The sequence below is a fragment of the Porites lutea genome, chromosome 6 (assembly GCF_958299795.1).
Source record: "Porites lutea chromosome 6, jaPorLute2.1, whole genome shotgun sequence".
Lineage (NCBI taxonomy): Eukaryota > Metazoa > Cnidaria > Anthozoa > Scleractinia > Poritidae > Porites > Porites lutea.
Window position 1 is genome coordinate 18,580,659 of NC_133206.1, and position 16,782 is coordinate 18,597,440.

The window sequence follows — 16,782 nt, forward strand, 5'->3', positions numbered from 1 at the left end:
TTCGCTCGAGGGTCACTTCGATCTTACGGATAAAATGTTTAACAGTGGCTAAGCTTTTCTTGAACAGTACTTTCTTTCTTTCATACGTCAGGCTACTGTCGTACCGAATTTAATCCTTGAATGAAGGTCAACCCACAAAAGCACGCCAGAAGCACCACACGAACTATTAATTAATATTGGAAGAAGAGATAACTTAACAGATCCTTACTGTCTAATAGTGATTTAGGCTGAGTACTATTATTAAAAACTGAATCATTGGATAATGCAATTCTAGAGCCCTGATTGGCTTTAGCCATCATGGTATATGAGCCTCTGTACCATGGTCTTCAAACGTGGTAACTGTACGCGTCTACTCAATTTAAAAATAAGCTGAAAATCGGTTGTTTTTTCAAATAAAGTTGGGAAGAATTCTCGATATTTTGTCGGCGTTGTTAACAAAACAATTATTTCACAAGCGTTTGTTGGATATGAGACGATTATAGCCACTCATATCGAAGGCGCACTCAAGTAGAAATTGTTAAGTAGCCTGTTCCAGAAGTTTGAATATTGGGGAGTGGCCGAAAATGGAGAGTACAGAGAAAAAAAACGGAAAATTTGGGGGGGGGAGTTCTCTCGCCCTTCCTCACTTCTCTTTGCGCCGCCAACCACTATTTGAGTGCCTGAACGGGTTAATGTGCTAACTTCACATTTACCTCTTACCCAGATCTCACTCTGTCTTATGCGGACCGTGGGAGATCTGGGTACGAGGTAAGTATGCTGCACACTGCTAGGAAAAGACCAAGGATCGTCGATGTCCAACACATTCTTTGTGGTGATAAATGACGCAAATATTAAATGTTGACCTTGGTAAGTAAATGAGAAAGATGTATGCCACAAGCGCAGACGAAAAATAACGCCTAAATAATCTTTTAAAAAAATACTCAGTTTTTATTTGTTCACTTTTCATTCCATCTCTTTTTTTTTTTTTTCTTTATGTTTCCGGAAGGTACATGTGTCCAGGTACTTTTTTAAGTTCACAGTAACGAAAATTATATTTATCTTTCCGTCTCCTGCAAAAACGTTGTGCTGTACATGCAATTACTTGTGGTCCTTTGTGACAGTGGACGTTTTTATATTTCATCAAGAGCCGTAATATTATGATCTCTTGATTTTATTAAGTAAATTTTATTAAAGTTTTTTCCTTGTTTCGAGGTATTTCTATCTTCAGTTATTGCATCAAGGTTGAATCCTTTTCTCTTTCTCTTTCGGCACTGGTTTGAATTAAGTGATTGTTTCTTTCTTTAAATTATTATTCCTCAATTTCACTATTCCATCTCGTTTATACGGTATAACAGGTTTGATTGAGTCTTCATTGATTGTGTTCAGCGGTATTTTAGGTCCTTTTGGTTGCGTGGCCATTTGAGATTTAGGTTTTCCTCCTGGAATCAGACCTGAAATGGCCTTTATTGCATTTTCCCCAGCCTTCATGAAAAACTCCAGGATGTCTCTTTCTTTCCTTTGATGTGCTGTTGCTAAAAAGGAAAGGAGTTGTTTAAATTCACTCTTTATCTAACCTTGTTTCAGGTTTTTCCTTCGGGCGTCTTGAATTACGTACGGATAACAGTTCATCTAAAACTGTTATGTTTAATATACTTTACTGCGATGTTACTTTGCTGTCCAAGGATTGCCTATTATAAACACTGCTTAAAATGATCAGTATACAGTCGCTTAGCAACCGTACGTACAAGTCTTACCTATTGGCCACTTAAGAAACAAGAGGAAATCTGGGTCGAGTTAACTTTCTCAAAGACTTCCGGGACTGTTACTAAGGACAGTAGCTGACCATCGAGTCCCCAGAAGCGATCCCAGAAACAATTGCGGGATGCCTTTCGTCTCCAGTTCTCTTCTCGTTTCTAAACTGGCGAATGTCATATCCAACATCGTACACCACAGAGAGTAGTTCTGTGATGCTTTCGAGTGGTATACCTCGGAATGCCCCTAAGTGACTCGATTTTTCTCAATATACTTACTCTCGTACTCCAAGTCCAGTCTAAAAGCTAGGTCCCTAATATCTTCTCAGATGCTGCAGATGCGATTAAGGGCGAAGACGGAGAAAATATATTCAGCAGTCTTTCAACTTTTTAACTATATTACTTTTCGGTTATATATTTTTCTTTCTCAGTCATTTTAAAACGTTTTTCTCCATCAAGAGATAAACTATATTCCTCTTGGCTGGAGGCTGATTTCGTTCAACTCAGTTAATTTGCACTTCTAGCATCTTACCAGCCACCTTGCCTTGTCTAAAGGCACCACGGGATGGTTACGCCGTAAGCCATTTTCCCTAAGATGTATGACAATAAACTGTCGAAACTTATATTATCATATTTTCCCCAACAAGGCCAGCTGAACTGGTGCATATCATATTTAGCAGGTCGCTACAGGTTACAGCCATAGTTTGTTTGACAGATATTATTTCAAAAAATATAAGAAACGAAAACAAGGTCTATAAGTAAAACAACAAAGATAAAGCGGAATACTTCACGATAATTGATGTATGAGAAATTCAATACATTTTCAAAATTTTACCTTGTATTTCTGGTTCCACCGAAAGCTCCATCAAGATTAAAAGGAGCAACATTGCAGTTCGGAAGAGACGCAGGACCTAACAGGTCAATCACGTGTTGCTTGTTGTGGCAAGAAGTACGCTGAGGCTCATTGCAGACAAAAAATCTTCTTGGTCTTGATCAATTTTACTGATGATCAAGGTTATGTTGTTCTATATCAAACCTTCTAAGTTTACGTTGTTTGGATTTGAGTACTGTAAACATGTCAGGCAATAAGATACTTATTTACCTATTCAAATGTAATATGACGTAGACAGAAATGAATATTTGACCAAGAGCAGACAGCTTGCAACTTATCGATGTGCAATTCAGAGTTTAGCGAGTCTCTAAGCAACGCACTATTCTCACAACTGAAGGACGTTTTTACTCTTTATTTCTTTGATTTTCTCTTCAATATCAAACCCTCCTCTTTAGTGCTTGCAGATAAAACTCGGCGTCTTTTTGAAGTGCTCTCCCTCTTTCTTTTGTTGTCTCTTCTGTTCTGCCTTCTCGGCCAACGTCACAACAAACTTCTTGACCGGCACTTGATTCACAGCTTGTGGGCGATCAGAAGCAGGGATGTTTCCAAGGCTTCGTGGTCTCTTCTACAAACATTCTTCATGCTACGGTGTAGCGAAGCTAATGTCTACCTGTAGGGAGGGTTCCCTGAGACCGCTCGGCACCATAAAGTTGCTCCTTTCGAATTTGGTTATCATTCATTCTGACAAAATGATCGAGCCAGCGCATTCGTTTCTTTTTGAGCAGCGTGAACATGATTGCCAAGTTCACTTCTTTCGGGACTTCATTAGTCACTTTGCTCTGCCATTTGATATTAAGTAGAGAAGAGTTTAAAGAGCAGTTGAGGTCTTTAATTTTCTGCTATCGACGGTCATCTCACGTCAGCTCAAGTTCCTTGGTCACATTTTCGCATGGAGAGCTCTCCAATTATGGTGAACGACGGGAGCCGTGAGAGAACACTGTTGCGTGTCTTCTCGGACTCCCCCAAATGGAGGGCTTACTTGCAGGCCGCACCCGCTAATATCTACGCGTTGTATGAGTCCCTCCTCCTCCACGGGAGAAGACCCTCAAGGAGACTGCATAAGTCCTTTTCCAGCCAAGTCCAGGAATAGATCGACCCCAATAAGCATTTCTCAGAGGATCACATCTTGCGCACTGCCCAAGAAAGAGCCAGCTGGAGACGCCTTACAGTCAACTGCTCTTCGGTCAGCTAATGATGATGATGATGATGATGATGATGATGATGATGATGATGATGATATGATGATGATGATGATGATGATGATGATGATGATGATGATGATGATGATGATGATGATGATGATGATGTTCAATTTTCTGATGATCACAATTCATCCGGGAAATATCTACGCTCTAAAAAGACGATTCATATATTTTTCTCCTCTTTATTTATTTTAGGATGAGATATTACAGTGTCCTTAACTTTTATACTGAACATTTGATTAACCGTTGAGATCATGGACTTATTAGAATAGACTATTGTCCACCTCTTGATAACGATGGCTGGCTATAATTGTAGTTATATGATATTGTGAGTAAATAATCAGGGAGCTTAAGCAGGAACGTTTTTGAGCGACTCACGTCAACCGGAATTGAGCTTTTTTCTCTTTTTATATGCCTTGACACCACCAAATTTGTATTGATAAGTGTCTTAACTCTTATAGAGACGATTTGCCTAAAAATTTGTTCATAATCACTGCTCAAGTGTGAAAAAAACCACTTCCGGTTGACGTGCGTCGCTCAAAAACGTTGTTGCTTAAACTCGCAATTAAAAAGTACATTCTTTTCTATATCAAACCATGTGAAAACGACTACAGGCGCGGATCTAGGATAAATACTGACCGATTTCCTAAACAAACTCCGAAGGTGCACGCTTCTAAGGGAGTCCGGGGACATGCTCCCCCTGGAAATCCGGTTTGAATTTTAACTTCCCAAAGTTCCCTTTCCTGGGATTCTGAGTCATTCATACAGGATTTTGGCTAGTTCCATTCTCCCCGGATGAAGCCTTGGAACTTGGAAAGTTTTTTATTTATTAAAAATATATATCTATTATGAAAAATCTGATCGATTTCTGTAAAACAGTGGAAACCGAATGGATGTGGATCCGCGCCTGGACAAGGTATCTATATAAATCTGGCCCCAGTTGTTCAAAAGCTGGATAGCGCTATCCACTGGATAAGTCGCTATCCAGAGGATAAGTGTTGCGAACTTTACCTTGAGCTTGTATGTTTTTGTTTTCCCAATACAAGTCATGTGATAATACTCTAGGGAACTGTTTCTTTCAAATTTCGTCTTATTCACGTGCGTGTGTGCGCATAATTCGTGAAGGGTCAAGTTCCCCTGGGACCCCCATACAACCTAAAGAGGTCTATTGCGCTATCCAGTGGATAGTAATTTATCCACCGGATAGCGCTATCCACCTTTCGAACAACTGGGGCCTGATGCACAAGAACATAAATTAATGCAGGGATTTATTGATAGCATTGTTCTAAGGCCCCGAATCCGAATATTTTTGAAAGCACCTTTTTTAATATACGAATCGGCCTTCCGTCCGCACGAAACCAGTAAATCCGCTGACCGATACCATATCTTTTTTAAACCACTCTCCAAATTGGTTTAAGGCCCCTTTCCCACCAATCAGTGTTAAGAAATATGCGGTTGAATCGTGTGGTAGGGACTACGATTGATACGAAATATACTGCAGTAAAGCTTGCAAACGGAACTAAACAAGTGAACCAAATATCCTTTTAGTCTTTATCATGGGTACTAGATTGGTTTCTTTCCATCTAGATTCCACTGGGTCTGTTACAGAGGGGCGTAGCTGGACCTTGAACTCGTTTAGTAGGAGTTTTTCATCGTCATTTAGTGCCTAAATTTCATTGAATAGTTTTGGCTAAGGAAGCAGGTCTCTATGGGCGGCATTTATAGTTAAGGGTTGATATTTTGGATTTTTAAAGCTAACAGTTAATTTCTCTCCATTCACAGACATCTAAAGAAGAAAAATCTATTGTTTTGAATTTTTTTTCAGTTTTGATCGGCTTAGACCTCCAAGGACCTTTTCGGGATGGGAAAAATGACAGAAATACAGTTCATAAGCCATGAGACAAGAGCTCTGAGTCAAATCCTAAAAAGCGATATTGGCATTGTGGCAAGAAACTTTTTCACTATTTGCGACTAAAAATTTCCATTTTACCTGCCTAACAAATAAATTTGTCGCTTTTATACGGCTAACCCAAATTGAGACTCTCATGGAAGGGTAAATATTGAATATAGGAGTTAGAACCAGTTAGCAACCGATTATCATTCAGTGCTCTCGATAAATACATTTCGAACATGTCGATTATCTCTGCCTACTTTCAAGTTAGAATGAAAGCTAGAATAGCTTATTTAGGAACTGCTCGACAGCGCCTTCGGTGTGATAAGAAGTAATTTTGTCGATGTCATTCTGTTGAATCCCGAACTTTTTACCAATAGCTTGAGCAAGTACTGCTGCCTTTTTCAAAGACGAATTCACATCATCAAATACTTTTCGCAGTCTATTTTGCGTCTCGCAGTGAGCGAGGAGCGCTTGGGCCACTTTAAATTTTAAGTTGTTCGTTTTCCTGATCTTCTCTTTCAAATAATTAATCTTGCCTGAAGCGGGGTGTTCCTCCTTGACCTCCAAACTTTCATTGTGTTTTGACTCGAGCTGGCGAGCATGCGTCGCTTTGATCACGTGATGCTCCGTTTTCGAAGGTGTTTTGGCGGTTTCTTTATAAGTATCTGAAATATTTTTGTTGGTCAATTTTCTTGTTGTATTCATAGCCCCTGGCTTAACTTGGAACTGAAGAGCTTTCTCTTGTTGGCGGGTTTTTATTTGATGAGTACTTGAGACTTTTTTCACGAAAACTTGATTTGGCTTCTCCAGCCTTTTCGGAACGTTTTTGCTCGTGGACATTTTGGCTCGATTGGCTGATGAACCCAAATCTTTAGCATCACCATTGGTTTTCTTTGCATGTGCGGTTTTTTCAATTACAGGTCCTGAAACTTTCTTCTGTCTTTCTTGTTTGGGCACATCTTTAAATCGAGGAGCTTTCAGCTTTTCATTAACACTATTTGCGACGGCATTTTGAACATGAGACCCCGACTCTGCTGATGAGTCTAAGCTCTTTTCAGAGCCGAGCTTCTCATTTTTCTTCTCTAAAGAATTAATATGTTTACTGTTTATCACCTTAAACAGATTCTTTTTCTCATCTTTTTGAGGTTGTGAAATTTCTCTTTGATGACTTGGTTCCACTACAGTTTGGTGCTGTTGTTTCTTCTCGTGATCAATTGCAATAGCCACTTCTTTCTTTGATTTCTTCGCGCGCTTTTCTTCTGTAGATTTAACAACCACAGCCTCCTGAGAAGAGTTTCGAAGAACTTCGTGCTTGTGTAATTTCCTTATTGCCTTATCGTTAGCTTTTTTTTGTTTAGAATACTCTATTTTTGAAGACTTTTCTTGTGATTTTGTTTGCATCTTCAATAAAGCATCATTCTCTGGATGCTTAAGCTCTGAAGACAATTTCTGCTTCTTTGGTGAGACGATTTTACTACCTTTTGCGTGTTTATTTTCCTTTATTTCCTCCTCACTACCCTGCTTAACAGCTTTAATATCCTTGGAGTTATCCACGAATTTCTTCTTTTGGTTATTCCTTTTAGCAACATGGATTTTCTTGATGTTTTCCATGACTTTCCAATATTTGTCCAAGCCTTTTTGGTGGAAATATTTTCGAAGAACGTTTGGTGCTAACTTGGATAGTATGTCCAGTACCCTCTTGTGTTTCTTTGTTAGTTTAATATGTGTGCCTTTCGCATGCGCTTTTGACACAGGTCTTGGGATGAGCGATTTTTTGCTACCTGTTTCAATTGTGTATTGATCACTGCTTGCAATAAACTCGGCGAGTTCTTTATAAGTTTGCTCAGAAACACCCGCATCTTTCTTTGGTTCAGAATCTCCCTCAATGAGCGCTTTCACGAGGCGTGCTTTACTTAACTCGTCCATCGCTAATTTACCTTTATCATCTGCTTTATCTTTTCCTCCTCCTTTCTTTGTGTGATGTTTTACTAGTCCTTGTTTCTTTATCACACGAAATGAATCCCTTTTTCTCGCGTTTTGATGATGACCTTTGGCCACAGGATCACTCCTCGCTTTTTTGATCTTGTTCTTTCTAGCAGGAACCCCGCTCTCTTTCTTGTGATACTTCTTTGCGTTATTCTCAAAATCTCTTTTGACGATCAGTTGGCTGGCTTTTGATAAAAAATTTGTATCGCTTTGTTTGTCTTCGTCGTCCTCATCTATAGATCGGTGAGAGCGAATGTGTACCTCCTCGTCTCCTTTTAACAAACTTCCGGATTCCGTTAGGAGCCATCGATTTATCTCGTTGGCGATTATTTTGGATTCCCTTTCTGCCTCCTCTATAACGTCCTCTAGTCTTGGACCTGCTTTAGCTGCACAGAAGTTAGCAAAAAAAAGAAAAACAGATAAATTGTTCGAAAGTGTTCAAGCGGGGGAGAAGCGCGCGAGAGAGAAAACAGTTGCCACTCCTCGCGTGTTTTGGAAGCTGACGAAATTACTGTGTGCTACGTTTGGCTCGATTTTCAGCGACCCAAGAGAGTCTGCTACGAGAATAAACGATTTCTCTCATTTTTTTTATAAGAGCACATCATCAAAACAAAAGTATTGCCTTATCTGTGACGCATTAACTGCTGTAGCCTTCGTAGCAGTAGGCTCGATTACCACATCACCAGGTCGAGATAAGGAAGCACTACAGACAATTGTGGGACTACTAATCCAGACACCGAATTAAGACGGATCCGGAAGTCCCCTCTCAAAAAACACTTTTTCTAGTCTCTGCGGACCTCAGTTTCACTGAAAAATGAAGTTAAGGCCCACCCCACCGCTCTCTCGCCCTCCGCCCCACTTGATATGCCATCGTCGAATGCAAACCAGACTCCCACCAGCAAACGGCTGAGACGGCAGAAACGTAAACGAAACGACAAACGGCTGGAAACAGAGCTTCTCAGCAAAACTTTTGAAATGAAAGAAAATTGGTGGTTACTAGGGATTTCATGTTGGATTCCATCAGCCATTTCTAGGTTCTACTCTGTTTACCAGGAAGAAGCTTATAACTGGGATTATATGCTTCTGACCAGGTCATAAGCAACGCAAAAAATAAAATGGGTGATTAGGGGACATCGTCCGTACCGTGTGTCCCAACCCTCGCCTTTAACCCAGTTAAATATTTCGATGCTTACCATTTGTTAACTGTAAAAAAGCTCCAATGAAGAATAAGAATAAGAGGGAAAATCGTGAGCGTGAACTATAGCTTGACTCCATGATCTGGCATTCTAGAAAGGAATTAAATTAAACAGAAGTCAATGCACGTTATTTTTAAAGTTGATCCTGCAATATTATTCGTGGCAGGTCTTTATTGCATGCGTAGCTTGCGCCAGATCAGAGCACTAAAGGCGCGAGGATGAAAAAGTTGATTAAATACTCCCTTAAGGAACTTTGAAACAAGGATTGAAATAAGAACAAGCTTCTGAAATTTGGGAATGCGCGCGTAATACTGTTAAAGGGCTCATGCGACAGGGGCACCCGAAGACTGTTTTCTGTAAAATATCTGTTCAGAGAAACAGATGTTGGCTAGAATTTTCTATTACTTGAGGAAGGCTAAAAATTTCTAGATGACCGTTGCCTTCATGTACAAATTTAGAAACTTATCTAATAAATTCCCTACGATTTTCTTAAGTTTGATGTTTCTCATTGCACTCTTCACGTCAGAGTATTTTTCTTAGGAAAACGGAAACGTAAAATTTTCGGATTTAAAACTGTGATAGAGAGAGCAATCAGAGAAATTCCCACTTTCGTCATACGTTAAATTGCATCCAAAATTTTCGGGAAAGTAACACTGAAGCCCTTAGTGTAATTTCGAAAAGACTGAAGTTCTCCTAGGATGACCAAAAAGATACAAATTTTATAGCGCCGCTTGGATTGCATTTCTAGAGATCTAAAAGGACCCTGGATAGCTTGAAAAGTGTTCTCAATGTATTTGGGAGGAAACCATCGTTGGGTGCCCCTGATGCCTGTAATAAGCGAACATTTTCAATTTGCTTGCGTTAATCGACTTGAACAGTATGCAGTGTGGCCCAACACTTTCATCAGGCCTAGGCGGTTAGGCGGGCAGACAATACACCCTAAAGCCTGCGTAGCAAGCGTTTCCGTTTAGTTTCGGAGCAAAAAAAAAGGGGAATGAGATTTTCGGTTTTGACCGTGCGAGATATGAGACGGGAGCCATTTTTCGCGCGGTCCTTGACTCTTGTTCCTCGTTCTTTGCTCCTAAACCGCACAGAAACGCTCGCTACGCACGCTATACACCCTATTATTAATAACATTAAAGGCCACCTTTTATTTCTAACACTCCTTGAGCCAAGTTCTGGTCTCAGTTAAGTTCTGGACGTGAAAGCAAACAATGATATTTGCATCCACTAAAAATGTTATTCCCTTGAAGGCTACTGATCGTTCAAAATCCACTGAATTTATTTATTGTGTGTCTGACGGCCTAAGATTCGCATTTTTGACATCGTAAAAAATAGCAAAAGTGCCGACTACGTCAGAAGAAAAATTTTGTTTGTGGACCAGTATTTGTTCCGGAGCCCTTCTATTATAAAACAACGATCAGAACATTTTTCTACTAAAAATTAGAATAAATCAAAGAAATATTGAAGTAACTTTTCCGTTGATTCAGAAGAATTTTCCATTGGAAGGATCGACAAATATTTACTTTTACTATTGGGAAGACTTTGTTATTTAACTCAGCTATGTTACATGCGCAAGATCTTTTCAAGGACATGAGTTAAAGCTTAATCAAACTCTGTAAAGGCCTCTTATGAAACAAGAGCTGGCTTGTTATTGAAAATAATACAAACGGAAAAATAAAACCAAGGCTTATCGGTGAGAGACTGACAGATTTTAAAACAATCAAAGCCAACAAACTAGCATACAGAGCCGCACTCAGTACCTGGAATATGCAAGCTACAGAGGCGGGTATGTTGCTCAGAAATATTTATAATTCCTCAATTCCGAAATGAAACAGCAATAACGTATAAACTTGGTGCACAAGCTTACCTCTGAAACCACCTTGTCTGTTCTGGGCCTTTCTATCCATGATTTTACTTGTGGAATTTTCTACTTCTTTCCAAAACCGGCAGAACTCACAACCCCATGACGACCTGGCGATTCGCTAATCAAAAAGACTTCCAACTCCGCAAGGGGTTCTTATTGTTGAAGGTGGAGCTTTCACACCAAATTTCCGGTGGAAAATTCTTTCCTCTCCAGTGCAGTTAGAGTACCTGTTGAGTGTGATTACTTATTCATGATGTTATTAAAAGTGCTTAGTGACACACCCTAGAGTTGTGTGTTCATTTGCCTATCGTGGATTGTGATGTTTTACTGGAGTCTTGTGTTCTAACTTGGGATTGTAAGATATAATTTGTTCACGATAATAGGGACTTTAAGCAAATCTCTACGGCGACTTCTACTACGGCGACCGGAGGTAAAAATGACCCAGTGCGCATGCATGGAATTGACCTTTCGCCGTAGCGCCAAAACCTACTACGTTAACAAATGTCGTGTGGCGTAGTCGCTACTACGTGAGCATACAATTCGACTTTTTCCTGTTTTTAACAATCACTGGTTTTAGGTCATAAATTGTTTTTCATTTTATCAAGGAAGTGTTTGACGCTTCTGGTTTTCCAGGAGCGACGTCTTCCATGCGTTTTACTAAGAGCGAAAGCAAACGAAGGAGAAACCCTGTAGTCACTGTTCGGGTGCCGCTTGTTTCAAGTTGAAATTCGGCGGGCTAAGGTGGTGTCTCTTGGAATTACTCTCCCCAGGACTCTGTATCCAAGACCTCCGAAGTAGAGGTCGCCGTAGCGATTTACGTAAAGTCCCTAAAGAGTTTGTAAGTACGGCATCCAAAGTTTTTCACGGAAATAGTTACTTTTGATCCAGCGCCTGGCCAGCCTGTGTCGCTGACGTAATCTAACCCCTGTTAGTAACTTAACCAGAAGTTTAGTTCCGTCTCATTATGGTGCAGACTACGCCTGCTGGCCAAGAGATTCAAACGCCAAACGCACTTTAGTTTTATCGACTGAAATCATAAAATGAAATTTCAGACCTTAAAGAGGTTTAATAGCTGACGTTTTGAATGAATCAGAGTCATTTCGACGGAGGGTAGCTTTTTCTCTGATTAAGGGCTTGAAATTTCAGACCCTAAAGAGGTTTAATAGCTGACGTTTTGAATGAATCAGAGTCATTTCGACGGAGGGTAGCTTTTTCTCTCTGATTAAGGGCTTAAGCTCGAATTGTTAGCTATTGAACCCATGAGAAATACAAATAAAAATAAAAATTTCAACACTAAGAGCAAAATTTAAAACAAACACGAAAATGTTAGGCCCGAGCAAGTGGAGTAAAGGGGGAATCTGGTGACTTTCACTTTATCCTATTTTTCAACAATGAAGCCGTTCACAGGGTAATGCAATTTACTTTACGTGACCCTAATGTGAGCAAGAGGTAAACAAGCATTTAAATCCCTGTTGCATGCGCATCAGTTAACACTAATGTATAGATTTAGCCAGGGCTAAAAGCGAAGATGTCGATAATATTTATAGTTTGCTCAAACAATACATAAAATCGTGTAATGCTAAGCGGCGAAGGCAACGAAAACGGTGAAAAAACAACAATAGCTCTAATTAGTAAAAAAGCAAGTTTGCACGTGCAGCACACTTTTTTGGTACATTTCTTTGCATTGCCCTTGTTTTGCACGACTGCAAAGTGAAACTTCCAGAAATTTCCTAGTTACACGTTTATGGAGGAATTGTCGTACGTGTTCTTGTTCACCTTTGTTTTCACTGCCGCTCATTTTGACCTTGGTGGCCGCTAGCATTTCTCATTTTCTCACCGCCGCTACAAAATTTTCACGTTGTTCTTCCAACAAAAAATGTCTCCTTTGTTTTTTATCTCTCGCTCTTGCTCTCTGTTGCTCTTTTTCTCGTTGAGCTTCGTTGGCCTATCACCTACTTTCTCTTTTCCCCTGTCTTTCTCTTTTTCTATATTCCAAATTTGTGGACATGAAAATTAATCTAAGCTTAATACTTTAGACAACACGGATGCAGAAACAATTTCCGCTTTTCGTTTTCGTCTTAATTGACTCTTTAGTTGTCGCCGCTCCACAAGACGTAGGTGGCTTCGTGGCTATGCGATTTCCCGCCAAAATAACCTCGAGTTGCTTTTGGTTGCCATACCTGTTGATGGAGTTATTTTATATTGGTATGCCTGTGGTGTGGACGGACGGGCGTACGGTCACGTGATTACCAAAATTTCTCGGATGGGTAGATTACCACATTTTCTTAGGTATGGGTCTACGCTCGCGCGCTCTGCGCGCGCGTGAAGCTCCGCTACAAATTTAAAAAACCTTGACAAACCTAATAAACTAGTCTCGGTCAATCAGAATGTATCTTTAATAAAACGTTTGAGAATTAGTGTTTGATATCTTTAAGAAACATAGAAGTTGCTCCAAGACACCAAGGTTTCTTAGGATTGTTAGTTCTACGAAGAATCGTAAGTGCTTCTATTTCTTGAAGTGCACGTAATCAAGTCCCATGTGTTCACCAGCATGTACTAAGGCGATTTCCGCTTTGCGAATAACATCCTTAACCGTCTTATTTCCACCTTTTCCTTTCTTTCTTAACGTAGCAACCTTATCCGCCAGTGCAACGTACTGTTTGGCAATTTTCAGCTTCTTTCGAGCCTTGTTTAACTTCCATTTAATTTCCTCAACTTTTGATTTAAATTTCGGGACCTTTTCTAGTAGTACCGCGGCTGCAGTAGACGCTGACTCTGACCCAGTCCCCGAGCCTGAAGCCTCGGCGTGCATAAGTTCGGTGATCAGTGAGCGATTGCTGTCACGTGGTTTCGACTTTTTCTCTGAAACAGAAAAGGTAAAAAAATGAAAAAAAGAAACAGGGGCAGAGTATCCCTCAATACAGGCCCATACACACGACTAGGGGACTAAAATGGTATTTAAAAAACTGTCTTTGTTTGCAACCTTTCAAGCAAGCGCTCCTTTACGGAGCAAGGGAGCAAGAGAAAAAAAAACAAAAGTAAGGTTTAACCAGTAGTATTCAGACTCGCGCTAAATAACTTTCGCGCCCTGCTCACACGGGAAAGTTTCCTGGGCAAGATATGTTTTTAAATACTAAAAAAGAAAAACAGTAACTGATCGTTATTGCAAGACGACTGAGAGAAAAAACATACACAAAAATCAAGTGGTAAGCTGTATTTGCCCCGATATTTTGGTTCACAAACAACTCATTTCCAAGGTCTCACTTCTTCCCGTATCTCTCGTCACAGTACAGGACTCCGCCACAGGTGAAGGAAAGAAGAGAACCCCTTAGGTGTGCTTAACATTTACACAAACCACCTGAGTGGAAATCTTGTGCATAAACATAAAGCTATATAAACTTGGACATGGTGGGAGAACGACCCGCTACGAAGTATATCCTAATCAGATGAACGGACTGTTAAAAAAAAGAGTAGAAAATTGGCATCGCCTCAAATCACAGCCCATATTTTCTGAAGATTCCCAAACGGAAAGGTGCGAACCATTTGATTTTCCAACCAGACTTTTCAGTTTTCTATGTCTCAATGGAAAGTATTCCTGGTAACTTATAGAAACACTGATTCGGAAGGAGTTAAGAAACGATGACGGCGACGACAACAAGAACGGCAAAAATCAATACTTTTAATTTATATAGCAAGACAACAACTTTGCTCTTGTATCATCCTTCTTTGTACATTTGTTTATTGGCCTTGCACGACTAAGTCGACGTGAAACTTCCTAATTCCACGTTTTAATAGGACGTGAACAAAAGACAACGAAAGTACTTTTCTTGAACTCAGATACAATGTTTTAGAATTCAACGCTAACTTCAGAAAAATTCCCCAAAATTTGACCAGTTGAACGAATTGGAATCAGGAGCGATGAAGTTTGCAACAGCGCAAGCTCCCTTTTTAAGTGACGCTTTTGCTGCCGTTGCCGCAATGGTTCCTTAAGCTCCCTATTTGAACCACTCCCAAGGGGAGTTTAGTCCATGATCTCCCAGCGTCTAGAAACTACTGGGCCACGAGAGAGGCTTATGGTGAGTCAAGTGTCAGTTACTAGTCCACTCGCTCCAACCTCGAAATGGACGATAGTATCTCACGTTGGGGGTTGGGGCGAGGGAGCGGTAGACACTTTACGCGACTAATGGTGAGTAAGGTCGCACAACTGCAATCACGGACGAAAATATTTATCGCTGTTTTTCGTTTTCATAATCACTGAAATCGCTTGTTAAGTTTTTACACTTCATCTAGGATTGACTTAATGTGCATTGGACGAGGTCAATTGAACATGGAGCTGGGGTGAGAAGTAATCAAAAGCGCTAACCTTCAATTAAAACACTTTTTACTAAGCATTACAAAACGACATTTTAATTCTCGTATCTTAGCTCTTTACCTGTCAGTTTGTCATAGTTTGAATTATAAAGAGACATATGTATTTAATTTATTATATAGCCGTTATTTTGTTATCTAAGGAGTAACTGTTCTTCGTTTACTTTCCGTTTCATAGCTCGTAAGTGGCAAAACTATAATAAACAAACTGGTTTGACTGGCTGCCATGACAGTCCCTTAGTAAAACGAAACGTTTCGCCTTAAGACATTCTCGTGCGCATGTCACTTTAGTGATCTTCTGTCAACGTTGAAGAGGATTTGTTAAAAGTCTGATTCCATAAGAAACCGTCAATCTGACTAGAATTAGATGGAAATAATTTAACTAATGTATAAAGATTAATTGAAGGACAACAGTATAATGGCCCGTGATACAAAAGAAGAACTCCGTAAAACGACCAACGGGTACCAGCCAGTGCCCAGGTTATCTCTAATACGACTGACGCGAGGTAGCTTTAATTCGATACGTACCTTCTTTGGCCAGGACCAATGTTACTGTTCCAAACAGAACTAAAAGAACTCTAATTGCTCTGTTAAACCTCATCTTTAATTTCAAAGCAGTCAACACTTGTCGGTGTAGCTGACCGAACACAAAAAAGTAAAGAACACCCAGTAGACTCCAACACGTGTTATAGTTCCTACTTAACTTATGAATTATTAACTGTGTGAAATCTAAAAGACTTTCTTGCTACAGCATGTGGGAGCATGTGTAACATTGTCAGAAAGAACTAGCACTGGCTATCAATTGTTCAGACGGCTTGTTGTCCCTCTGGGTTGTCAAGGGGCCGAAAAACTCAGCGAGACTGAGGCGAACTAATTAGCTGCGGAGAAACTGGGGGATGGGACCCTAGTGTGCGTAGGCTGGCTTTAGGTCCCTTTATAGGCTGCGTTCACACGCCACCGGACGAATTTTCGTCCGGTTGAAAATTCGCCGGCTTAATCTTAGCCTTATAAGGGCGCAAAAGCTTCATCCGCCCTGGTCTCAGGCCCTATTTTTGCTTAAGGCCGTCGAGATAGAAGACTTTGAGCCCGTAACGCAAATCTACCGATTCCCTCCTCAGTACATTTGATATCAAGATGGACAAGATGGCCGCCCGTAACCAAACGCAAAGTCTTCGATCTCCACGATCTTACGAAAAAATAGGGGACTGTGAACAATCTAGTCTAGATCCATATCCTCTTCCTTAGTAAAAACAAGAGGAGGTAATGTATAAAATAGGTCATTACGTCTAAACTCTCTCAAAATAACGATTTTCATTTCGTTGAAGATGTTCGCGACGAAGTCCGTAGTTTCCCAACTAAAAAAATGCAATCCTCTACAGAGAACCAACTAACTTTTTGGCTAAGAATCAGACTTTGAACAGTGAAAATGAGACTAAATGAAAAACCGCAGCATTCATCAGTCCTTGAGCCCACTGCCAGGTCTCAATAGGAGGGATGGGTCGCTTAGGGTCGTGTATAAAAACAAATTTCTAAATTGAAACCCAAACACTAATTTCTTGCTATCAAAGCCCTCTTTTTCCTAGTGGGTCCGCTAATAACTAGTGAAAAGGCGCCTTTTTTAGGGTCTGGTCCTTTATTGCCTGTGAT

The 16,782-nt window shown here is 40.2% G+C and overlaps 1 protein-coding gene and 1 long non-coding RNA gene across 2 annotated transcripts; both read right to left on the reverse strand.

Moving 5' to 3' along the window:
* Positions 1-1,242: 1,242 nt before the first annotated feature.
* On the reverse strand, positions 1,243-2,818 carry LOC140942337 (uncharacterized). Its single transcript, XR_012166530.1, has 2 exons — positions 2,566-2,818; positions 1,243-1,511 (listed from the first exon to the last, which is right to left on the reverse strand). It is a non-coding gene; the product is annotated as an uncharacterized lncRNA (long non-coding RNA).
* Positions 2,819-5,751: 2,933 nt separating this feature from the next.
* LOC140941976 (uncharacterized) lies at positions 5,752-10,973 on the reverse strand. Its single transcript, XM_073390974.1, has 3 exons — positions 10,771-10,973; positions 8,898-8,990; positions 5,752-8,090 (listed from the first exon to the last, which is right to left on the reverse strand). The coding sequence occupies exons 1-3, from the start codon at positions 10,808-10,810 to the stop codon at positions 5,995-5,997; spliced, it is 2,229 nt and encodes a 742-aa protein (XP_073247075.1). The 5' UTR covers positions 10,811-10,973; the 3' UTR covers positions 5,752-5,994.
* Positions 10,974-16,782: the final 5,809 nt, after the last annotated feature.